This window comes from Nomascus leucogenys, chromosome 18 (genome assembly GCF_006542625.1).
Source record: "Nomascus leucogenys isolate Asia chromosome 18, Asia_NLE_v1, whole genome shotgun sequence".
In the NCBI taxonomy this organism is placed as follows: Eukaryota; Metazoa; Chordata; class Mammalia; order Primates; family Hylobatidae; genus Nomascus; species Nomascus leucogenys.
The window spans coordinates 56,725,330-56,751,633 of NC_044398.1; the positions used below are offsets into that span (position 1 = coordinate 56,725,330).

The window sequence follows — 26,304 nt, forward strand, 5'->3', positions numbered from 1 at the left end:
ATAGCTCAAATAAATCAGAGATGACACAAAAAATGGAAAAATATTCCATGCTCATGGATAGGAAGAATCAATATTGTTAAAATGGTCATACTTCCCAAAGCAATTTACAGATTCAGTGCTAGTTCTATCAAACTACCAATGACATTATTCATAGAATTGGAATGTTTTAAAATTCATATGGAACTACAAAAGAGCCCAAATATCCAAGGCAATCCTAAGAAAAAGAACAAAGCTGGATGTATCACATTACCTGACTTTGAACAATACTAGGCTACAGTAACCAAAACAGCATGGTATTGCAAAAAAAAAAAAAAAAAAAAAAAGATACATATATCAATAGAACAGAATAGGGAGTCCAGAAATAATGCCACGTACCTACAACCATCTGATCTTTGACAAAAGCAAGCAATGGGGAAAGGACTTCCTATTTAATAAACAGCACTGAGATAACTGGCTAGCCATATGCAGAAGATTTTGACACTGCACACCTTTCTTATACCATATACAAAAATCAATTCAAGATCAGTAAAGAAAGATTATAAAAACCCTGGAAGATGACCCAGGAAATACCATTCTGCATATAGGCAAGGATTTCATGATGAAGACAAGAGCAATTGCAACAAAAACAAAAATTGACAAATGGAACCTAATTAAAGAGCTTCTGCACAGCAAAAGAAACTATCCACAGAGCAAACAGACACCCCATAGAATGGGAGAAAATATTTGCAAACTATGCATCTGACAAAGGTCTAATATCCAGAATCTATAAGGAACTTAAGCACATTTACAAGCAAAAAACAAACAACGTTATTAAAAAGTAGCCAAAGGACATGAACAGACACTTTTCAAAAGAAGATATATACAGGGCTAACAAGCATATAAAAAAATGCTCAACATTACTAATCATTAAAGAAATACAAATCAAAACCACAATGATACCATCTCACACCAGTCAGAATGGCTGTTATTAAAAAGTCAAAAAAACAACAGATACTGGCAAGGTTGCACAGAAAAAAGAACACTTATACACTATTGGTGGGAATGTAAATTCATCCAGTCATTGTGGAAAGCAGTATGGCGATTTCTCAAAACACTTAAAACAAAAATGCCATTTGACCAAGCAGTCCCATTATTAGGAATACACCTAAAGAAATGTAAATCATTGTACCATAAAAACACATGCATACGTATGTTCATTGCAGCACTATTCACAATAGCAAAGACATAGAATCGACCTAAGTGTCCATCGACAGTAGACTGGATAAAGAAAATGTCATACATATACACCATGGAATACTATGCAGCTATATTAGTTTGTTTTCATGCTGTTATAAAGAAATACCCGAGACTGAGTAATTTTAAGAGGCTTAATTGACTCACTGTTCTGCATGGCTAAGGAGGCCTCAGGAAACTTACAATCATGGTAGAAGGCCATGCAGAAGGGAAAACAAGGCAGGTCTTTCATGGGGGCAAGAGAGAGAGTGGAGAAACTGCCAAACACTGTTAAACCATCAGATCTCATGAGAACTTACTCACTATCATGAGAACAGCATGGGGGAACTGCTCCCATGATCCAATCATCTCCCACCAGGTCCCTGCCTGGATGCTGGAGATTACAATTCGAGATGAGATTTGGGTGTGGAAACAGAGCCCAACCATATCAGCAGCCATAAAAAAGAATGAGGCTATGTTCTTTGCAGCAACATGGATGGAGCTGCAGGCCATTAACTAATGCAGGAACAGAAGACCAAATAATGCATATTCTCACTTATAAGTAGAACTAAACATTGAGAACACATGCATGCAAATAAGGGAACAACAGATACCAGGGGCTACTTGAGAGTGATGAGTAGAAGGGAGAGGAATGAAAAACTACCTATCAGGTACTATGCTTATTACTTGGGTAACAAAATAATCTTTACACCAAACCCCTGTGGCATGCAGTTTACTTACATAACAGACCTGTACATGTAACCATGAACCTATAATAAAAGCAAAAAAAAAAAAAAAAAAAGCTATATTTGAGCCCAAAGTGGATCTCTACCATCTATTCAACCAAGCATGTTTGATACAGTCAGGGCAGGAAAGCAAATGATTATTTCTAAAACTTAAAGCGAATTCTCTAAATATTGGCAACCTGATTAGAAATATTTTAACATACTCTCTTATAGCAAATAACAAGGATGAAAATGTCAGTGGCTTAATTGTAGCAGCTGCCTTGTCATCATGATGTCAGACTTCCACCAAACTCTCCATAGGTTCACCAAATAGAACCTATCTAAATCCCACTTATAGCCAGAGCACTAAGTTGTTAGTTATATTAATACTAATCGTAGACCATCCGACAACTAAACGTACTTGGCCCATTGATGACTGAACGCAATGTCACAGCATTTTTCCTTCATTGCTGTATGGTAACCCATTGCACAGCCTTAAGATAATAAATTTATTTTTGCCTCTTAAATTCTACAAAACAATTAGCATTAGTTATACAAGAATACTATTATCAAATAGCTTTCTGCTTATTTAGAAGGCCAAATTTAAGAGGCATTTGTAGCTGTCTTTTTTCTCTAGTGTCATTAATAATAGTTATCTTCCCAAAATATTGCCAGAAAACAATTTAAATCTATTTTCCAACCATGTAACTATCCATAATTTCAATCATGACCTGATATTCCTGTGATAACGTAAATTGTAAGACCTGATCCCCTCTAAAACATATAAGAGAATTTTACAGCAAGTCTGAAAGCAAGGAAATGTCCTCCTCCCCCACACCACTTTGCAGCAGACATGTCCAGAGAAGCTTGCCAAAACTTTACATAGTGTTCACGTCTTCCATCTGTCTGGCTTCTTGTTCTTGGAAGTCTCTCTGGCAATCAGGACAAGGCTTCCTTGGGAAGGTCTGTATGTTTTATGTGGCAAAATATAAGTTTGACAAAGTCAATAAATATATAATGAAGTAAGCTCAATCAGCATGGAACATCTATCCTCTATCCACAAATACAATTCTTGTGTTTTGGGACTTCTGCAGGTTAAATGCAGCACATCTCTTAAAATTGCTAACGTTTAAAATCTGATAATAGGTGACTGTTCCCCTGAAAAATATATCTTGAGCCTGCTGTTTTTGCGAAGGTAGCAGACTAACATCTCATTTTTGTGGTTTTCCTTCACTGTAATCATGTTTAGCTGCAATTTTATAAAACACATCCACAGGGTTCTTTAAAGAACCTCTTTGGATATGACCATTTCTGAATAGAATGAGACAATTTCTTGTCAGGGAACCCAGTGCAAGGAGGTCACTTCTATTATTGACTTGTTTAATTCAAAGAGTCCTAGGAGAGACAGAAGAGGAAATTCTTTTCTCACTTTATAGATGAAGAAAATTAGATTCATAAAAGTTTCATAACATGTCCAAAGTTATATTTTTTTGCATTGCCAGGGAAGAAGAAATAAGAACAAAGCATGTTCTGTCAGAGAAAGAAAATGTATGTGAACACTGTAATCTGCCTTAAAATATACAGTGGCTGTCTCATACCTTGAGATCTAGTGATTTAATTAAACACACCATTTGTGTTAAGATTTTAATTTTCAAGCAAAGATATATATCTTTTTTGTTAATAACTTCTTAAATTTAAATACTCTTTTTTATGTTGGATCTTATTCATACAGATCTTAAAATCAAATTACAAAGCTGATAATTTACACAGACTTTTAAATTTTAGATTTTTTTCTAGATCCTAATACACATTATGCTAGACACCCTTAAAACATCCTCATTGAAACTGTATATGACTGATACTATTCTCCTCAATTTATATTACAACTACATATGGTATTATTCTCCCTAAATAATAGTAAGAAATTTGGGACACAAAGAGGTGAGATGGCTTCTACCTAAAGACACAGGTAATATGTAAAAGGGTGGAATGTGAAGTTCATATCCTAGGTATAAGGGTAAGAAGACTGGTCAGAGGACCTAGGTGCACGTTCTTGTTTAAAATAGTGAACTGATCCTAAGTTTCTCTACCTCCTCCCTCCACATCCAACTGTAATGACAGGAAGTATGTACAAGAGGGAATAAGTACAGTGAGGAGAAGTAGCTGACCAGAGATTTGAAAGAGTTCTCCAGGATCGTGATGATAAGCCAGGGAGGGGTGGCAGCTAAGGACATGCTTAGTAAAAGCCTGGAGCACAGGTAGAAAATGCTCATCCAGGACAGCTTGTGTTAAGACCATAGTTGGCAGGCATCAGGAGTGTGAGTGGAAACTAAAGCAGGCATCAAGGTGATTAAATGAAGGACTTACTTCTAAACAGATACATGAGTTGGCAGATCCCCTCCCTAGAGTGCAGTGATGGCATTTTTTCCCAAGCAAGAAATCAAGAACTCTTCTGCAGAGATTGAAAGACATTTCTCTGAAGAGTGAAAGTTTCTAGAATGGTTATTAGTTCTCTTAGAGTAAAGGTCCAGGGTGGGGCAGAGACTGCCAGCTTCTTTCTCTAGCTTCCTAAGGGGAAAGAAGCCCAATAGTCAAGGCAGAGATCTGTTGAGGAACGAGGCCTGCACATCTCTCACAAGTTACATGCCATCTAACTTTACAATTTAACCTAGTCCTTCAATCATAAAAATAATGACCAACTAAGGATCATATTTAGCAGAACTGGTGGCATAAAGGAGAACAGATATAAACAAGCAAAACAACCGAACTTGGAACAACAATAATTCAGGGAACAAAAGAGAATTTATAGATATTTAAATTAAGATCCTCAAAGAAATTTAAGAAAATCAACAGACAACTATGAAAAATAATCCGAGAGCAAAAAAAGGGTTCATGAACATTAAGAGAAATTGCCAAAGGAAAACTATTTCAAAATAACAAAAAAAGAAAGAAACAATAAAATCTCCCAGAAGTTTTTTTTTTAAAGGAGAAAATGAAAGAAAAGTTAAGAAATATAGAAATCTATCCAGAAAGTCAAATATTCAACTGTAGGAGTTACAGAAAGAGAAACTGGATAGCAGAAAATAATTTATGTAATCATAAAAGAAAGTTTCTGAGTGAAAAAGTCTAAAACGGCCCACTAAGTGGCAAGTGTAATCAATAAAATGAATCACATCTAAGCACATCATCATGAATATTCAGAACCCCAAGGAAAAAGAAGAGATATTAAAAGTTTCCATAAGGAGAAAATATTACCTACAAAGGTATAATAAATCAGGTTACATCAAAGTTTTCATAAGCAACTATGAATGCTAAAAACAATATAACAATGTATTTAAAGTTCTGAGGGCAAAATGACTTTGAACCTATACTTCTGTATTCTGACTAATAATTAGAAGACATTGTCTGACACGGGAAGACTTAGAAATTATACATTCCACATATCCTGTCTGAAAAATGTGTTTGAGTGTTGCATAGGGTGAAAAAAAGAAAAAGAAGAGGAAGAATTTTAGAAATAGGAAGGCTTGCATCCAACACACAGTTGTTGAACTAATCCAAAAGGTCAATAATTTGAAAAGATGTCCATGATAGTTGTTCTGCAAAAGACCTAAAGCGACTTATACAAATTATGGGACTCCAGGAATGTCTTCAACAAAAATATGAATTTTCTTTAACAAATGGAATGATTGATTTAAGAAGTTGGGCTGGCGAGGTGTGGTGGGTCATGGCTGTAATCCCAGCACTTTGGGGAGCCAAGGTGGGTGGATTACCTGAAGTCTGGAGTTCAAGGCCAGCCTGGCCAATATGGTGAAACCCCGACTCTACAAAAGTACAAAAATTTAGCCAGTGTGGTGGTGCACACCTGTAGTCCCATCTACTTGGGAGGCTGAGGCATGAGAATTGCTTGAACCCAGGAGGAGGTTGCAGTGAGCCAAGATAATGCTATTGCACTCCAGCCTGCGTGACAGAGTGAGATTCTGTCTCAAAAAAAAAAGAAAGAAAGAAAGAAAGAAAGAAAGAAAGAAAGAAAGAAAGAAAGAAAGAAAAAGTTGATCTTAGAAATAAAATGTGACTCCTTGGGGTTTTTCTTAACATGATAAAAAGGCAATTAGCAACTCCAAGGGGTGGGGAAAAATCTTAATGGAGATATATACAAATAAAATGTAGCATGGTTTTGAGCAAGTGATCTAGAAAAAGATCTGGACTTTGAAATTTGGAAGATTCTTGAAATGGCAGGATTCAATTATTTATCTATCAATTCTTAGAGGAAATGAATGGACAAAGCAGAGAATTCTTTTACTCTAGTAACAGAATAGAAGTGTTATTATCTTTAATTATCCAAAAATATTAGAATAGTCAACAGAGGTAGGAGGGCAAAAGAAGAAAAGCAAAGAATAAAAGATATCTAAAATTTATAGATGCAAAAATAAAAATAACCAACAGAAAAATTATAACTATAACAAAACAAGGGAGAGGGTAAAGAAAGAAAGGGATATAATGAAACCAAATTCCACATTTTTCATATTGGAGAAGCTAATGATGATTTTATTTCCTAAAACTCATAATGTCAGTTTTCGATTGTGACTACTCTTCACTAGGGATAAGTCTGCCTATACTTCCTTCTCCTGTCATGCAGAATTGGCCTCCTCAAACTCCTCCAAGTCATCTCACTTCTGGCTCTTCCATTCTTTATTTATATATTTTTTGAGATGAAGTCTTGCTCTGTCACCCAGGCTAGAGTGCCGTGGTGCGATCTTGGCTCACTGCAACCTCCACCTCCTGGGCTGAAGCAATCGTCCAGCCTCAGCCTCCTGAGCAGCTGGGACTACAGGCATGCACCACCATGCTTGGCTAATTTTTGTATTTTTAGTAGAGATGGGGTTTCACCATGTTGGCCAGGCTGGTCTTGAATTCTTGACCTCAGGTTATTCACCTGCCTCAGCCTCCCAAAGTGCTGCAATTACAGGCATGAGCCACTGGGCCCAGCCTGGCTCTTCCAATCTGACTCCTGTGCCTTGAGTCTCTTACTGGCAGTTCTTTCAGCAGCCCTGACTGCAACATTTTAGACCCCACCATAAAAAAGCAGCAACGTGTGTGTCAAGAAATGCCAGATAACCAGACTTGCCAGCCTCCAGCTTGAAAGAAGTCAGGGACCTGCCGGATGTTATCCCAGGTGGGCTGGTGAGGAAAAGAAATGCTGAGCCATGAACTGACCCAATGTGCCTCTTCCCTTATTCTGCTACTGCTATGTGTGTCTTGAAAACATTTCATTTTACAGGCTTAAGCCTAAGAGCAAGAAAAACACCAAAGTGATTTTTGCAAGGAATTCTGAATTTTTTTTATCCCTTTACCTTTCAAATATTTCAGTTTATTCATTAAATTTGAGAATGGAGCAATTAGGAATAGCTTATTCTTTGACTGAAGTCTCATCAGAGAAATTGGAAAACCCAAGCTCCCAGAGCTAAGGAGGCAGTGGGCAGGAAGGCCAAGAATGAAAGGAGGAGGAAAAAGAAAGAGACAAGGTAAAACTAGAACACTACAATAAAGACATCCAAAGCGGGAAAAGATGAAAATGCATTCACAATTTACATATTCCTAGAGGGGAAATTTGTAAAGCACTTCACATGTTTCTATGTTACCACAACATTTTAACCATTTATTGAGCACCTTCTGCACACCTTCCTCTCATCTTCTACCACATTACCCATCTCTCACTACATTTCAGCAACACTGGCTTTCTTTCTGTTCTTAGATCACTTGAAGTTCACTCCATCTTGAGGTCTTTGTTCTTGTGGCTTCCTATCTGGAATGTGATGACCTCAGCTTGCTCTATGAACGTCTTCTCATCCTTCCTTTCTCAGCTCAGAGTCACCTCTTCAAATAGGTCTTCCCTGACCATCCTATTGAATGCATTCTACCCTACCTCTCAGCCATTCTCTGCCACATTCCTCTATTTTTTTCCTTATAGCACTTGGTTCTATCAATAATTACTTATTATTTTTATTTTGCCTGTTTATTATGCATCTCCCCCATCCCCACAAAAGAGTCCATGAGGACAGGGATTTTGTCTGTTGTCTTCACTATGCTATCCCTAGCACCTGTAGCCATAGCCAGGTGCATGTAATATACAGGTGCTCCTCAACTTATATGGGGTTACGTTCTGATAAACCCATCCCAGTAAACCCATCTTAAGTTGAAAATATGTAAATTGAAAATGTATTTAATACATCTAACCTACTAAACATCATTGCTTAACCTAGCCTACCATAAACATGCTCAGAACACTTACATTAGCCCATAGTTGGGCAAAATCATCTAAACTAAAGCCTATTTTTTACTAAACTGTTGAATATCTTATGTGATTGATTAAATGCTGTACCAAAGTATAGTTTTTATACTGTGTATAAAATGTGTATCGCTTTTGCGCCATCAAAAATTTGAACATTGTAGGTAGAACCATCATAAATGGGAGACTATACATTATAACTTTTAAAAAAAGGTTAGTACATTTCAGAAATTATGTTAGCCTCTTTACATATATAAGATTGTTTACTCTTTACAACAGTAAGAGGTATTCTATACCTTTTGCAATGAGGGAATTGAGCCACAGAGTTACATAACTTTCTAGTGTCACACAGTAAGTGAAAGTGGAAATTCTTGGATTCGAACCTAGGTTTATGATCCCAAAACCCTAGGCACTAGACACTTCCTAGACACTATTCCCATGCTGTTTTTCTGAAATAGGCAAGGTACTTTCAAGAGGCACTGTATTAGTCCGTTCTCACACTGCTACAAAGAACTGCCCAAGACTGGGTAACTTATAAAGGAAAGACATTTAATTGACTCACAGTTCCATTTGGCTGGGGAGGCCTCAGGAAACTTACAATCGCGGTGGAAGGTGAAGGAGAAGCAAGGCACTTTCTTCATAAGGCGGCAGTGGGGAAAATGAACACAAGAGGAACACCACACGCTTATAAAAGCATCAAATCTCGTGAGATCTCCCTCACTATCATGAGAACAGCACAGGGGAAGCCACCCCCACGATCCAATTACCTCCACCTGGTCTCTCCCTTGACACGTGGGAATTATGGAGATTACAATTCAAGATGAGATTTTGGGTGCAGACACAGCCAAACCATATCAGGCACTGAATACAGGAAGTCATAAAATACGGTCCTTGTACTTAAAAAACCTGTAGAACTCTTTGGGAAACAGGATCTTTACATAAAGAGACAGATAATAACACGAGGCAAGTTGCTCTTATGATAGCCCCTATTTTAAAGTTGAGAAAACAAAAACCCCAAAATAAAGTGAGGGAGAAATAGGAGTATACAGCCAAGTGATTTCTCATTCCAAGGCTCAGAACCTGTGAGCTCCCTGCCCTCATAAAGAACCTACTAGATATTGTAAATTTGCAATACTGATAGGCTCGTTCACAATATTGGAATGTTTCAGGTACCCAGAATGGCCTGTAACTAAATTTTTTCAGTGACTAAAGCTGCAGTTATTTATATCAGCTGTTTATATGAAGCTGTTTATATGAAGTTATTTATATGATATGTTTATATGTGTTTCAATTTTATCAAATATTGTTTACTTTTTCCCAAGTTTGTGTTTAAGGACTAACTACTTCCGAATTACAAAGACTTTGTGTTTAATACAGACTTTGGATCCTATTGCAGATTATCTTGTTCACAAGGTCTAGGAAGGGCCTGGGAACATATTATCAGGCTCTTCAGGTGATCCTTATGCCCAGCCAGGTTTGGGATCAGTGAATAATGAACATAAATTAACCTTTATTTGATGACTCAGTATCTTTTTCTTTGTGACTGTTATTAAACTGCAAGTTCGCTGCAGCCATAGCTAATGCAAGTGATGGTCACCAATTCCCTTGGTCTCATTTTCCTCACCCATAAAAAAAAAATTGGATTACGTGATCTCTAAAATCCCCTTTACTTCTAAAATTCGAGTTCAGAAAGGAGCTTTTCACAAGATGTTTACTAAAAACATTGGTTCTTTAAAGAATGCCTCAATATCATTTGTTATTTGCCTCTTTTTCATAAACATGGAAAGACAGATACATTGCTAAATAACTTTCAGGGGACTGTATTGTGAGAGGCTTTCCAAAGAACTAATTATTAAGTCAATACCCAAAACAACCATCCTAAAAGTTTGCCTTATCCAGAAAAATCATAGTCTTCATCTTTCTTTTCAGAAGCCTTGGATTCATCTCGAATATTCACAACATTGTCTCTTATTTCTCCATAATGAACATAATGTACAACAGCAAGCTCCTCCCTTTTCACAGTAGGTTGTGTATGTTTCATATTTGCGGATGGGGGTAAAGAATTGGTCACTCTTCAGTTTGTGCTACGGTAATTTGCACCATGAAGCCTAAACATTCTTTTTCCTCATGTGGTCATTGTTTGTTTTGGTTTTCTTAAGCTTTCTTCTGACTTAACAGAATTCTAAGCATTATTAATATTTAAAACTGCATCTTTAAACATATGCTTATTAAAGCTTTAAATAATGTATATGTAGGGCCAGCAGCGGTGGCTCACGCCTGTAATCCCAGCACTTTGGAAGGCTGATGCGGGTGGATTGCTTGAGCCCAGGAGTTCAACCAGCCTAGGGAACATGATAAAATCCCGTCTCTACAAAAATAAAAAATTAGCTGGGCGTGGTGGTGCACACCTGTAGTCTCAGCTACTTGGGCAACTGAGGTGGGAGGATTGCTTGAGCCTGGGACGTTGAGGCTGCAGTGAGTTGGATTTACGCCATTGCACTCCAGCCTGGGTGACAGAGTAAGACCTGGTCTCAATAATAATAATAATGTCTATTTAATATAGCATTTCAATCATTTCTTCTAGGAAATTCATTTGTAATAAGTTCAAATTCTGAACAACTTCTAGTTGAATCAATAAGTTAAAATGGCAAATGGAATATTTAAAAAATATATTGTAAGGTACTAATATTCCTTTAATGGGATAAGCTGAAAAAAAGTTCTGAAATGCAAGCACAGTCAACTTATCTTTATAAAGATTAAATCATCAAGAACTTGACTCCTCAACCACCTACTAGGGAAAAATAGTTCAGTTTCATCAGAACTGTAAAATTGCTCAATGGTAAATGGAGCTTCATGTAAAAGTAAGGCAATATTCCGCAGGATCAGAGATTGCTAATTGTTTTCTATCAGTTCATTCATCTTCATTTCTTCCCTTTCCCCACTCCTCTACACCCAACTGTACCCCCCTTCCCTCTTTCTGTTCTTCCAGGTACACACACACACACAAACACACACACACACGTGCTTTCCTTTCTTTTCTTTTTCTTTTTTTTAAAAAACTTCTTTTTTTATTATACTTTAAGTTCTAGGGTACATGTGCACAACGTGCAGGTTTGCTACATATGTATACATGTGCCGTGTTGGTGGGCTGCACCCATTAACTCCTCATTTACATTAGGTATATCTCCTAATGCTATCCATCCCGCCTCCCCCAACCCCACGACAGGCCCCGATGTGTGATGTTCACCTTCCTGTGTCCAAGTGTTCTCATTGTTTAATTCCCACCTGTGAGTGAGAATATGCAGTGTTTGGTTTTCTGTCCTTGCAATAGTTTGCTGAGAACGATGGTTTCCAGCTTCATCCATGTTCCTACAAAGGACATAAACTCATCCTTTTTTATGGCTGCATAGTATTCGTATATGTGCCACATTTTCTTAATCCAGTCTATCATTGATGGGCCTTTGGGTTGGTTCCAAGTCTTTGCTATTGTGAATAGTGCTGCAATAAACATACATGTGCATGTGTCTTTATAGCAGCATGACTTATAATCCTTTGGGTATATACCCAGTAATGGGATGGCTGGGTCAAATGGTATTTCTAGTTCTAGATGCTTGAGAAATCACCACACTGTCTTCCACAATGGTTGAACTAGTTTACAGTCCCACGAACAGTGTAAAAGTGTTCCTATTTCTCCACATCCTCTCCAGCACCTGTTGTTTCCTGACTTTTTAATGATGGCCATTCTAACTGGTGTGAGATAGTATCTCATTGTGGTTTTGGTTTGCATTTCTCTGATGGCCAGCGATGATGAGCATTTGTTCATGTGTCTGTTGGCTGCATAAATGTCTTCGTTTGAGAAGTGTCTGTTCATATCCTTTGCCCACTTTTTGATGGGGTTGTTTGCTTTTTTCTTGTAAATTTGTTTAAGTTCTTTGTAGATTCTGGATATTAGCCCTGTGTCAGATGGGTAGATTGCAAAAATTTTCTCCCATTCTGTAGGTTGCCTGTTCACTCTGATGGTAGTTTCTTTTGCTGTGCAGAAGCTCTTTAGTTTAATTAGATCCCATTTGTCAATTTTGGCTTTTGTTGCCATTGCTTTTGGTGTTTTAGACATGAAGTCCTTGCCCATGCCTATGTCCTGGATGGTATTGTCTAGGTTTTCTTCTAGGGTTTTTATGGTTTTAGGTCTAACATTTAAGTCTTCAATCCATCTTGAATTAATTTTTGTATAAGGTGTAAAGAAGGGATCCAGTTTCAGCTTTCTACATATGGCTAGCCAGTTTTCCCAGCACCATTTATTAAATAGGGAATCCTTTCCCCATTTCTTGTTTTTGTCAGGTTTGTCAAAGATCAGATGTTGTAGATGTGTGGTATTATTTCTGAGGGCTCTGTTCTGTTCCATTGGTCTATATCTCTGTTTTGGTACCAGTACCACGCTGTTTTGGTTACTGTAGCCTTGTAGTATAGTTTGAAATCAGGTAGCATGATGCCTCCAGCTTTGTTCTTTTGGCTTAGGATTGTCTTGGCAATGTGGGCTCTTTTTTGGTTCCATATAAACTTTAAAGTAGTTTTTTCCAATTCTGTGAAGAAAGTCATTGGCAGCTTGATGGGGATGGCATTGAATCTATAAGTTACCTTGGGCAGGATGGCCGTTTTCATGATATTGATTCTTCCTATCCATGAGCATGGAATGTTCTTCCATTTGTTTGTGTCCTCTTTTATTTCATTGAGCAGTGGTTTGTAGTTTCTCCTTGAAGAGGTCCTTCACATTCCTTGTAAGTTGGATTCCTAGCTATTTTATTTTCTTTGAAGCAATTGTGAATGGGAGTTCACTCATGATTTGGCTCTCTGTCTATTATTGGTGTATAGCAATGCTTGTGATTTTTGCACATTGATTTTGTATCCTGAGACTTTGCTGAAGTTGCTTATCAGCTTAAGGAGATTTTGGGCTGAGACGATGGGGTTTTCTAAATATACAATCATGTCGTCTGCAAACAGGGACAATTTGACTTCCTCTTTTCCTGATTGAATACCCTTTATTTCCTTCTCCTGCCTTATTGCCGTGGCCAGAACTTCCAACAGTATGTTGAATAGGAGTGGTGGGAGAGGGCATCCCTGTCTTGTGCCAGTTTTCAAAGGGAATGCTTCCAGTTTTTGCCCCTTCAGTATGATATTGGCTGTGGGTTTGTCATAAATATCTCTTATTGTTTTGAGATACATCCCATCAATACCTAATTTATTGAGAGTTTTTTAGCATGAAGGGCTGTTGAATATTGTAGAAGGCCTTTTCTGCATCTGTTGAGATAATCATGTGGTTTTTGTCTTTGGCTCTGTTTATATGCTGGATTACATTTATTGATTTGTGTATGTTGAACCAGCCTTGCATCCCAGGGATGAAGCCCACTTGATCATGGTGGATAAGCTTTTGGATGTGCTGCTGGATTCGGTTTGCCAGTATTTTATTGAGGATTTTTGCATCGATGTTCATCATGGATATTGGTCTAAAATTCTCTTTTTTTGTTGTGTCTCTGCCAAGCTTTGGTATCAGGATGATGCTGGCCTCATAAAATGAGTTAGAGAGGATTCTCTCTTTTTTTATCCATTGGAATAGTTTCAGAAGGAATGGTACCAGCTCCTCCTTGTACCTTTGGTAGAATTCGGCTGTGAATCCATCTGGTCCTGGACTTTATTTGGTTGGTAGGCTATTAATTATTGCCTCAATTTCAGAGCCTGTTATTGGTCTATTCAGGGATTCAACTTCTTCCTGGTTTAGCCTTGGGAGGGTGTATGTGTCCAGGAATTTATCCATTTCTTCTAGATTTTCTAGTTTATTTGCATAGAGGTGTTTATAGTATTCTCTGATGGTAGTTTGTATTTCTGTGGGATCGGTGGTGATAACCCCTTTATCATTTTTTATGGCGTCTATTTGATTCTTCTCTCTTTTCTTCTTTATTAATCTTGCTAATGGTCTATCAATTTTGTTGATCTTTTCAAAAAACCAGCTCCTGGATTCATTGATTTTTTGAAGGGTTTTTTGTGTCTCTATCTCCTTCCAGTTCTGCTCTGATCTTAGTTATTTCTTGCCTTCTGCTAGCTTTTGAATGTGTTTGCTCTTGCTTCTCTAGTTCTTTTAATTGTGATGTTAGGGTGTCAATTTTAGATCTTTCCTGCTTTCCCTTTCTTTTTTTGAGACAGAGTCTTCCTCTGTCCCCCAGGCTGGAGTGCAGTGGCGCAATCTCAGCTCACTGCAAGCTCCGCCTCCCGGGTTCACGCCATTCTCCTGCCTCAGCCTCCCGAGTAGCTGGGACTACAGGCGCCCGCCAACACGCCCAGCTAATTTTTTGTATTTTTAGTAGAGACGGGGTTTCACCGTGTTAGCCAGGATGGTCTCAATCTCCTGACCTCGTGATCCGCCCGCCTTGGCCTCCCAAAGTGCTGGGATTACAGGCTTGAGCCACCGCGCCCAGCCCTTTGCTGCTTTCTCTTGTGGGCATTTAGTGCTATGAATTTCCCTCTACACACTGCTTTAAATGTGTCCAGAGATTCTGGTATGTTGTGTCTTTGTTCTCATTGGTTTCAAAGAACATCTTTATTTCTGCCTTCATTTCGTTATGTACCCGTAGTCATTCAGGAGCAGGTTGTTCAGTTTCCATGTAGTTGAGCGATTTGAGTGAGTTTCTTAATCCTGAGTTCTAGTTTGATTGCACTGTGGTCTGAGAGACAGTTTGTTATAATTTCTGTTCTTTTACATTTGCTGAGGAGTGCTTTACTTCCAACTACGTGGTCAATTTTGGAATATGTGTGATGTGGTGCTGAGAAGAATGTATATTCTGTTTATTTGGGGTAGAGATTTCTGTAGACGTCTACTAGGTCCGCTTGGTGTGGAGCTGACGAGACAGAAAGTTAACAAGGATATCCCAGAATTTTTTTTTTTTTTTTCTCTATCGCCCAGGCTGGAGTGCAGTGTGGGGATCTCCGCTCACCGCAAGCTCCACCTCCTGGGTTCATGCCATTGTCCTGCCTCAGCCTCCGGAGTAGCTGGGACTACAGGCGCCTGCCACCGCGCCTGGCTAATTTTTTGTATTTTTAGTAGAGACAGGGTTTCACCATGTTAACGAGGATGGTGTTGATCTCCTGACCTCGTGATCCATCCACCTCTGCATCCCAAAGTCCTGGGATTACAGGCGTGAGCCACCACGTCCAGCCAAGTGTTTTCCTTTCAAAATTCATCTTTTTATGAGAAACCTTAAATATTAAACATCTAACCATGTAGGTAGTAAAACCATGCTTAGCAACAGATTCTACAAATTTAGTCAGATGTTCTTTTGAGCCCTGATGACATACAAGTGTAAATTAATTCATATTTCATTGATCTATCAAAATGTTTCAGTTCTCACTTGTGTCAGGTTCTACATATACAACGATCTTATATTTTAAATAAATAAATAGACATGTAATCTGACAAATGCATATATGAGCATAAATATATGCACACATACAGATATATGTACACACATATGTGTACACATACAGAACCCTTGAAATAGGGATAGTCCCAGAGTAGCATTTTATACCTTATGTATCATATGTGCTCCCCTACACTAGTGGCTTTCAACCAGAGGCAGTTTTGTCCCACAGGGGATATTTGGCAATGTCTGTAGACACATTCGGTTTTCACACTGGCAGGGTGTGTTGCCATTGGCATCTAATGGATAGAAGCCAGAGGTGCTGCTGAACATCTTACAATGAATAAGACAGCCCCCACAGCAAAGGCCTATCTGGTCCCAAATATCTGTAGTTCCAAGGTTGAGAAACCTTGTTCAGCATAGTGGTCTGAGGCATCAGATAAGAGGAAAATCATACTCTTCATTTTATTCCAAGCAATTGACGGGAAAAAAAGAAAAAAATGTTTATCTTCACAATTGCATTTTAATCTCATCGGTCAAAACTGGTTACATTGCTACATAAGAAGTAACTTACATTGTGAAACCTTTACACACTTTAGAAAGGAGAGACATATCTATTCTTTTCTATTATTAGTCCGTCAGTGGTCTTTTATTTTCACTATCCTAGGCATTTTCCCACAGTATCAGGGAAAAACTGCCAGATGATGTGAGAAAAATTATGATAATTCTGACTTTACCTATTCAGAAAATAAAAGTTGCTGTAGTTTCCAGCGCAATATTTTGTGTATTTCACATACATCAAAAAGAAAATGTGGTTACATGTTTTAGTATAGCTTGTCTATTTTAAACAAAATTATTACGAAGACAAATAGCAATCTAATTTATATACAGCAGGAGCTGAGTGTGCTGGCTCAGGCCTGTAATCCCAGCACTTTGGGAAGCCAAGGCAAGACTGTGTCTCTACAAAAATTAAAATTAAAAAATTAGCCAGGCATGGTGGCATGTGCCTGTACTCCCAGCTACTTAGGAGGCTAAGGTGGGAGGATCACCTGAGCCTAGGAATGCAGTGAGCTATAATCTCAACACTATACTCCTGCCTGAGAAGCAGAGTGGGACCCTGTCTCTTTCTAAGAAAATAAAAAATAAAAAAATTTACATACAGCAGTAAGGTCTACATTTTGCTTCCATATATGAATATTTTGCTTCAAGTTGATAATTTATAGATGATAATAGAACTTTGTAGTTGAAGAGACCCTGGAATTTATTTTCCCATTTCCTAATATCACATTTCATCAAATATAAAATGGCATTAATTGTAAGATGCCTTGTTATATTGTGTACCACCGAAAGAAAAGAAATGCCAACTGAATATGACATGCCCTCAATTGTAAGACATCTCAATTTGAAAGACATCAAAATGTAAAAATGGTGCATATTAGAATTGATACAATATTATTCTTTACTATCATACCATTCTTTCCTTCTCAGATGAAAGCCATGTGTCAAGTTCTTCTCTGATAATGTAACAAGGCATACACATTGGACAAAACACATAAATGGTGAGAAAGCTAAATAAATAAACCAAAACCTTACATAACTCTAAGATTTCTTTTAAGCTATAGGTACAGTGGGTACTTTGCCAATTGGACAGGTTTTTAGAAATCCTACATTGTCTTGTTTTAGTCATATTTATTAAATGAGGAAGATTATAACAGATATTAAAATGAATAAAAATTAATTGGATCTCAATTAAATAGAAGTATTAGCAACTTTGTGTGAGGGAAGAGAATAGAGACAGAAGCTGCCACCTTGTACAAAAAGAGAGGTAACAGGATTTTTATTTGGAAAAATAAACTTTACTACCTTGGGATCAGATTATATTTAAGCTAATTTGTGTTTCCTCTGAGCTCTACCTATAATGAAAGTAATAAAACTAGATGTATCCTATGATTGCTTTGAGGCACTCAATAATATCCTTTGGTATAAAAAAGAAATTCACTCATGGTTTCTATACTAGATTTGGCACTGTAGGAAAGAGGAGGGTGTGGAGGGGCCAAGAGGATTAATCCTCTCCTAAACTGAAGAAGTATTTCATGGAACAGTCATCTACCCAAATATTTGTATAGGTCAAGTTTTTCTTCCTGTAGGAAGAAAGACTCAGGAGAATAATTGCCCAGCCAAAGTGGAAATTACGCTATGTGTAATTTTAGTTTGTTACTAAACAAATTTTAGTTTATTACCAAAAGCTGAAAAGCAGATAAAGCAAGTAAAACAAGCCCCACTGATGCATATGACATTGCTGTGCTGGGAAAAGCTTCACAACGCTGCTGGCTGCAGACTCTCCCGAGCATAGCCCCAGTACTAGTGAACTGCCTATTTGCACATAACAGCCATCAAGCTGCCAAAGTTATCAAAATCCCAATGTGCTATCTTAGTAATTCTGCATAAATAACTCTTTGAACACCAAATGAGAACTGAACAGAGAAAACAGCCAGGGCCTAATGCTTCTGTACCAACCAAGTGCAAAATAGCATCAACAACATACGCCTTGGCATCACAGTATATTACAATGTAATCATAAAATGCAGTGTATGTTGAATCCAACAGCACTCTTAAGACTGAAAAAGGGTAGCCTTAAAATCTGAACCATGTGCAACAAACTGCTGCCTTTCTGGAGTTGAAAGTAACATTTGGCTTATCCAGAAGTTGAGGCTGGAAAATCAGTGTAGTGAGAGCCTCAGTTATCTCTCCAGACAGTAAGCATAACTCTTGTAATTTATTTTGCAGTTTGGGAAATCCCCTTTCTACTTCCAAATGCATATTCTAGAAAATGGGAGGGTAATCCTGTACCATTGCTACACAACATATAACCCTTTTTTGAAATTTTAAAGCCAACTACAGAGGCAAATTGAAAACAGGTTGTTTTTAAAAAGTAAGTAGGGAGCTTCCAAATGTCGAAACATGTATTCTCTTGAGAGAAATTATAGAGGTATACTGAGGCCCTTGGTCTAGAAATCTACGAAGAAACTTCATGTTGACTCCAAGTAAATCAGGAGGTCTTAAGTCCTGTAAACTCAGATTATGCTTATTCTTATTTTGCAATGGAGTTCTCATTTCCATTATTAGTTTATGTACTTAACTCATTGTATATTGATAGGACTTTCTGTAAATATTCTGTGAGTAAATGATCATTATAAAGTCAAGCATGGAACATATGAACATGTTCTGCATTTATATAGCATTCATTAACTGATTTCAGCAGCGAATCAAATAAAACTTTACAAGTTAAAGCAACGCATTGGGCTAGGTATGACGGCTCATACCTGTAATCTCAACACTTTGGGAAGCCGAGGCAGGTGGATCACCTGAGCCCAGGAGTTCAAGACCAGCCTGGGCAACATGGCAAAACCCCATCTCTACTAAAACTGAAAAAGATAGCCAAGCATGGTGGCTCGGGCCTGTAGTCCTGGCTACCCGGGAAGCTGAGCTTGGAGGATCACTTGAGCCTGGGAGGTTGAGGATGCAGTGACCTGAGATCGTGCCACTGCACTCCAGCCTGGGCAACAGAGTGAGATCCTGCCTCAAAAAAAGAAATAAATAAAATAGAGTGACATATTGAATGATGTGCATAATCATGGACCTTTAGGGTTATAAGGAGTCATCTTGTCCAACCTCCTCAATTTACAGTTGAAGAAACTGAAAATTAAAGAGGCAACTCCCACCTCTGGTAACACCCTAAGTCAAAGATATAGTCCAGGCTTGTACCAACATCTTCTGTTTCTAAGGCCAGTATTTCTACCATGACCCATTGCCATCACAAGCCTTCATAATGATTAGAAGCAAAACTAAACCTCTATATAAGTTACAAATTACTATAAGTCAAATGACTTTAATACTAGTAAATGAAGACAGTTATGGCCAGCTGAGGATAGTATTTGGGAAGACAGAAGCTACAATACAAAAATATTTACTAAACTTCCTATGTGATGACAGTTCTTCATTTAGTTTTTACAGAATTTCAAAGGAGATACACATTACTCTTCATAGCTTAAAGATGATGTAACTGAGACTTAAAAGCCTCCACAGCAGAAGTTCATCTGAAAACCTTTTAATCTATAACCCAGGCAAACACCTCTCGGCTATTCCTGTAGGTAAGCCTACTCATCATTTTCAGCTCCTATAAGAAAGACATGGGATATGTTTGGCCTAGAGCAAGATGGTCATTTTTCTTACACTGTGTGAATTGCCCTCTTTTGTTGAAAGCAGAAATCTGTAATAGAATCACTGAAGGAGGTGTGTGGGTGTCTTGTGTGAGGGAAAGAAAGTGAAGTGAGCACTCAGGCAGTCAGTGAATCAGTGACACTAATGTTCGTTAGTTTCTAAAAAGAGATTTCCACACTATTGTGATCTTTCCTTTATCTCCCTATTGACTTTTCTTTCTTTTTTTTTTTCTTAACCAAATACCAGGTCTAACATTCACTTGGTTTCCTCTTCCTCTGCATGTGACTCTCCCATATCATTTCCACAAGGTACTGGATTTATGTGTATCAGCCCTGCTTCCAAAACGTATTTGTTGACCATGTGGATAGGCCAATTAAGAGGTATACGGAAATCATCAAGTCTATTTCCACATTTGTATTATGCAGAAACTGATTTCCAGACAGGTATTACAGCCAGTCAGAGACAAAACTGAGACTTGAGGCAAAGTTCCGCCTCAAATTGAATACTCTTCTCACTGTACAACATACTTGGTTGCATTGTTGGCCCAAAAAGAGTAAGTGTATATCACTGGTATATCAAAGTATATTACTTAATTCAAGCCAATATCATCTTACACATTTTTAATGACAAAATTGGGGAATCAAGAGATAGAAATCAGCACAGGATGGTGGAAAGACTACACAGGCTTCATAGCTAGACAGATCTAAATTTTATTTTAGCTCCTTCATTTACTAGCTACATTAGCATGGGCAAGTTGCTCAACTTTTCTGAACTGGTTGCTACCTGAGAGTTCTAAGAATTAAATGCACTGAAATATATAAAGTATCTAATGTATAGTAGATGCTCAATAAGTATTGGTTTCCCTTAATTCCCACCCACCACAAAAGAGCTATTCCACTTCTAGCAAATTCCTTTAGCTATTTGGGTACCAGCTTCCTCAATTATAAAATGAGGAGAAACCAAAGGAATTCCAAATTCCCTCTCAGGCTAATTGAGAATTAATTCTTCAAAGGAATTTTAAAGAAACTCACCTTCTTTAAAATTCAACAAACCCTTAAGTACCTGCTAACCATCCTAGGCACTGAAAGATTCCAACCACCACCAGAGAGCTATCTATGCATTCAACAGAATGGGATCCAACTCCATAGTATTTTAAGTTCCATGAAGAAAAATCATTATGCAAACAAAAGAATCCTAGCTTTAAGGAAAAAAAATGCTTCAAGGATATTACAAACCTAATGTTAAAAGTAAAATTATTTTCAGGGTATATCTTAAATTATTACTCTCTCTTTTTTGCTAGGATGAAAAATGAGAACCAAGTGTTTATACTATAGATATGTAACAAAAGACTCAAGAAATTCTTAGTTAAGAGAAATGAGTGCCATTTTTTCAAAGACAAAAAATGAGCAATAAACTTCTCTTCCCATATGTGTATTATGCTGGGTCTTAAATTTTAAGATACTTGTGTCATTCTGAAACACAAGGGAATAGAATTTATTCTGAGAGATTGTTTTACAGTGATAAACAGCAATATAAGAAGATATTTTTATGTTCAACTTCTTATAAGAAGTTCTACATATTACTTTTAAAGTTCATGCTTTGGATTTATATTATCTAAAAATAAAATGTAATTTAATTTACATTAATTTAAATGTCTGAATCTTGTAAGTAAGACCTGGGAAAATATTAACTAATCTTAACTAAAAGTTTTTTCTCTTTTTCTCTTTCATAAGTAAACCATTATCAATGGATTTTCTGTTATACATAAAACTTTTTGCAAATAACACTTCACATGTTTAAAAGACTATTTCAAATCATGATCAAGGCTCCTAATCTGGTTTACCAAAAATTCATTTGAGGTTCACCTTATTACCATACCTGCCAAATACTATTCACCTATTTTGTAGAATTTTAGAATGCATATCTTAGATGATAAAATATCATCAGCAAAAAACCTTTTCCTTTTATGAGTATGAAGGTATACAGAAATGGCCCATTTAAATATTATCTCAATATATGAAATTAACTATGTAATCTCTTTTTTAAGTGACAGCTATTTTCTATGGGCTAATTTTTTTGGTTGTCATAAGTAATGATAGAGAATAAAGTATGTCCCCAACACAGGTTGTATACAGAGGTCCAGAGAGCCACAGATACCTGCGTTAGGTATATATTTATCAAGTATAGGATAAACCAGAGGCAGAAGGCCTGGATCCCATTTCTGTTGTTGCTACAAACTTGATACATGATTTTTGGACAAGTCACTTTATAGTTCTGTTTCTTCATCTATGAGACAACAAGTGGAACTATCTGATGCCTGTAAGACTTTCTTCTGGTTTCTACTGTGTGGACCCTCAATACAGCATTTGAAGGGCACAGGATATGGGGCCGAAGCACTCACAGGGGAGCACTTACCTTGTGATTCTACTGAAACAAGCCAGCTTCTATAGAGAGCCAGACACTAAATGGCTGTGTGTGCCGGCTATGTGCCGCGGCTGAGGAATACCATCTTTGTCTATAAAGACACTTAAAGAAACAAACTATTTTCTAAACAGAGTGAAAAAACAGGGAGTGTCTGAGCCCTCTCAACCTGAGACTCTTTGTGTCCACAGCCTTTCAACTTGGCTGCCAGAAGGCACTGAGTTCATTTAGGCAACCTATGCTTTCTGATCCATATGATTAAGAGAGATAATTCTGAAAATGAATGGTTTTCGTCCTCAGTTCCACAGTGGCCCTTGAAAATACATATATTTTACACAGTAACTACATTGTTTATAGCAACCCCTAGGACACCTTCATAGAACAGAGTTTGGAATGGTGGTACATATGACATGAAGTATGAAGTGGGCTTAAATCCTGGCTCTGCTATTTAACTGCTGTGCAATCTTAGGCAAGAAGCTGAACCTCTCTGGGCTTTAGATTCCTTTTCTGTAAAATAGGGAAAATAATAAAACCTAATTCATAAGGTTGTTGTAAGGGCTAATCAAGACAATGCATGCAAAGCAGTTAGCACAGAGCCTGACATAAAGTGAATGTTAGATGAAAAAGACAGATAAATCCTGGGACTTGGGGCTCCCTAAAAAGACTCATTTAAAGGCTACAAACAGTTTGCTGGCAGTGAATAGCATCTGCTGGTCTTTCCTCTTCTGAACAAACAGCATGGCAAAGATTCAAAGCTGGGCTCAGCTCTTACTAATAGGATCCTGCAGGAATTAGGAGGAAATGAGATTATCTTGAAAGTAGAAAAGAGTTAGTCTGGTTTAAGACAAGACCTTTAAAAGAGAAACACATACAAAGACACACACACACATAATACGATCATACAGAATCAGACAAAGGGGGTTATTATCCGTTATGCCTTCGCAAGTGTTGCCAACATTAAAAGCTACAGAACTTGATAACTGGATGGCTCCCTAGAGACTGTCTAGTTCAACTCCCTCACTGGACAGATAAGTAGCTGAGGCCCAGAGAGGTTAAGCAACTTGCTTGAGGTCATTCAGCAGTAAATGGCAGTATCAAGACAAACAAGCCTTCTGACCTTCCCCACTTGCCCACCCAGTACTTGATCTGGCATCTTTCAGCAGGTCAGCATCCTGTCCTTGCTGTGCCAGGGTATTTAAAAAATAAATAATCCACACACAAAGGTTTCTCACTCTTGCCCAGGTTCCCAAAAAGTACAAAAGCAACCTCAGCTCCCAAGACCCTCTTTCCAGAGCCTTCCCTCATGGAACTAAGGGAAGATCTCAGTCCATCTTGGGCCCTCTCCTAAGCCCTCTTTGGTGTATCTACTCTTTCAGTTCTTTCCTCACATCTACTCTTAAAGGTTGCTTCTAGAAATTCCCCGTCTCAAAGGTCAGGCACTTCCCCAGGCAGAAGTTAAAACCTGTTAATTTGCAAATTCTCCGCTTCCCTCAAATGCTATAGTTTGAGACAGGAAATACAGACTCCCTTAAGTTTCCTTCAGTCTCCTTGAGTGAATTCAGTCACAGCTGATGCCTCGCTCCCGAAGATAACTAGGTCCATTTATAAATCATGTGAGTGTGTGAAGGGCTGGAGAACCCTTAGGTATGCCTAAGACAGGGAAGAGGAGGAAAAGGCCACCAAGGAAGGAAAGATCAATTGCGGGGAGAGGGGAGACCGGTAGAAGGAGCACCCTGACCAAACTGCAAAGTCTGGATCCCAGAGACAGCTAGCTGCTGGGACTGACTCACCGCTGAGGGGCCGGAACTGCGAGGAGATGGCACAGTTTTAATTATAAGCTCTGACTAACAACAGACCGGTGCCCCCAACTGCACACGTAGGAAGCAGGCAGAGGCTACCCCAAAGTGGCAGAAACAAGGAAATCTCTGTTCCTCCTGCTCCCTTTTCGCCTCTCATCTGAGGCTTGCCACTCCGCGGACACACCCGGCGCTCGCCAAGTTGTCGCATCGCCCCCAGTGGGGAACGCCCCTCCCTGCTCTCCCGACAATTGGAGGGAAGCACAGAGCAGCGGGGGTGTCTCCGTCCTGCCAAGGGCTGCCTGTCCCTCGCCCCGTGCGGGGAAACTGGTCCGAGAGAACGAATGGCTTTCCCCGAGCGCCGGAAGCTGACGGGCGTGGGGCGCTTCTCGCCCCCAAGCCCCTGCGCCCGCGTGGGGCGTCCCTCAGCCCAGGTCTCTGCTCTGAGGGTGAGAAGCGTTCGTGTCACAGCCAAGGGTTCCTTCCCCACACGTGCACCCACCCGCAAGACCGGAAGGAAAGCTTCGCTTTTGCCTTCCCCTCTGCCCCCGGGCCCTCCCTACCTGAATTCCGGGACCAGGTTAGGCTGCCACCCGTACAAGGCAGAGGAAAGAGTAACCAGCCACCCGGGCTTGTAACTCCCGTTCTCGCACTCCAGATAAGGCGGAGACCACTTGACGTGGCTCTTGTCCCCGCCGAGCCCGTCCTTGCGCCGCCAGCTGTGGCCCAGGCCCCGGGGCCCCTGATTGGGGCCGCGGCGGTGTAAGTGGGACCTCCACCTGCGCCGGAGGCCATGGAACCACTCCGTCTCCAGGGTGGCGTTGGCCAGGTGGGGTGCGGAGGAGGACAGGTCTTGGAGCAGGATGCGGCTCTCCTCGCGCGTGGCCTGGAGGAAGACCTGTGGGGCCGGCGCGGACAGCGACTCGGTGCTGAAGGTGATGGCCGCCCGGGAGATGCTGGGCTCGCCCACCAGAAGGCTCCGCACCAGCGCCTGATACCAGTCCAGGTCGTCCTGCAAGTTCTGCTCCCGCGACTTATTGCTCTGCAGCATCACGTTGAGGAAGTTGGTGGCGTGTGTCAGTATGTCCAGCGCCCCATGCAAGGAGGGATGCGCGCTGGCCAGGGCTGGCCACTTCCCCGGCAGGCCCGCCAACTCGTAGCGGCCGGAGCAGTTGGCTCGCTTCAGCTGGTGGGAGTCCCCGGTGTAGAGGTAAGAGGCCACGTCCATGGGCACCTCCTCGGCGAGTTTCTGCGCCAAGATGGTGCCATCGGTGGAGCGGCTCCAGGGAGCCGAGGAGTCCGAGGCAGAGGCTCGAGCCGGCTGCTGGGCGTGCGGCTTCCCCCTCGGGGTCCTCTCTCGAGGGGAATCCGGCCGTCCTTGGGGGTCGCGGCTGGCGCCAACAGCTCCCAATCCCAGCTGAGCGAGCAGGAGGCAGAGGAGTAAGGGGTAAGCCATGGCTCCCATCTGCCTCGCAGAGAGAAGAGGAGGGAACGGGGGGCGGTGGGGGGAATCACTTTTTAAATTTGGATCGTCAGTTTCTCAACAGTCAGACTTTTTCGAGGAGTCTTCCCCCTTCTCCAGATGGCACCCAGTCCAAAGGACTAGAAAATACGAATGTTTCAAGATTGGCCCCGGGTGGCTAAGCTACCGTCGCAGAAATCAAGTCACCTGTGGCAGCGCTGGCCGTGACCGCTGCGCGAGGGGCCGGCTGGGGATTACGCACCTCGCAGCCTGGAGCCGAGCGGGTTACATGGCCTCGCGCTCCCAGCGGCTGGAGTCAGCCCGAGTCCGTCTCTCGGCCCGGCTGCCGCCACCGCCGCTCTCATTGAGGCGCGTTCAGAAGCTGCTGCTGCTGCTGCCGCCGCGGCCGCCGAAGACGCTGCTCCATAGTCTCACCCGCCGCAGGTCGTTCCCGCCTCCCGGCTCTGGCTCCTCCTCGACCGCTTTGCCCGGAGGCGCGGGGCGCGCACCCAGACCCGCACCGCGAGCGCAGCCGCGAGTCCCGAGGAGCGAAGACGTCCTTTAAGACGTTCGTCTCTCCGGAGTAGCGAAGGCCGGGCGGCTGGTTAATTGCAGCCTTTAGGTTTGGCCGCAAACCACACTCCAGCCTCTCTCCCTGCTCCCTCCTCGGGGGAGGAAAGCCAGTTTAAAGAGGCAGCTTGGCCGCAACCAAACCCTTGTAGGGCGGCTGCAAGTCGTCTTATCCCCTGTTTGGTCGGCTCCTCTGTCAATCAGC

At 40.2% G+C, this 26,304-nt stretch overlaps 1 protein-coding gene across 1 annotated transcript in view; it reads right to left on the reverse strand.

Moving 5' to 3' along the window:
- GPR158 (G protein-coupled receptor 158) overlaps positions 1 to 26,104 on the reverse strand; it is a 411,815-nt gene extending 385,711 nt beyond the window's left edge. The window contains exon 1 of the mRNA XM_003269372.4: positions 24,631 to 26,104. Coding sequence (XP_003269420.2) covers positions 24,631 to 25,532 — 902 coding nt within the window. The 5' untranslated portion in view covers positions 25,533 to 26,104. The remainder of the gene's footprint in view (positions 1 to 24,630) is intronic.
- Positions 26,105 to 26,304: the final 200 nt, after the last annotated feature.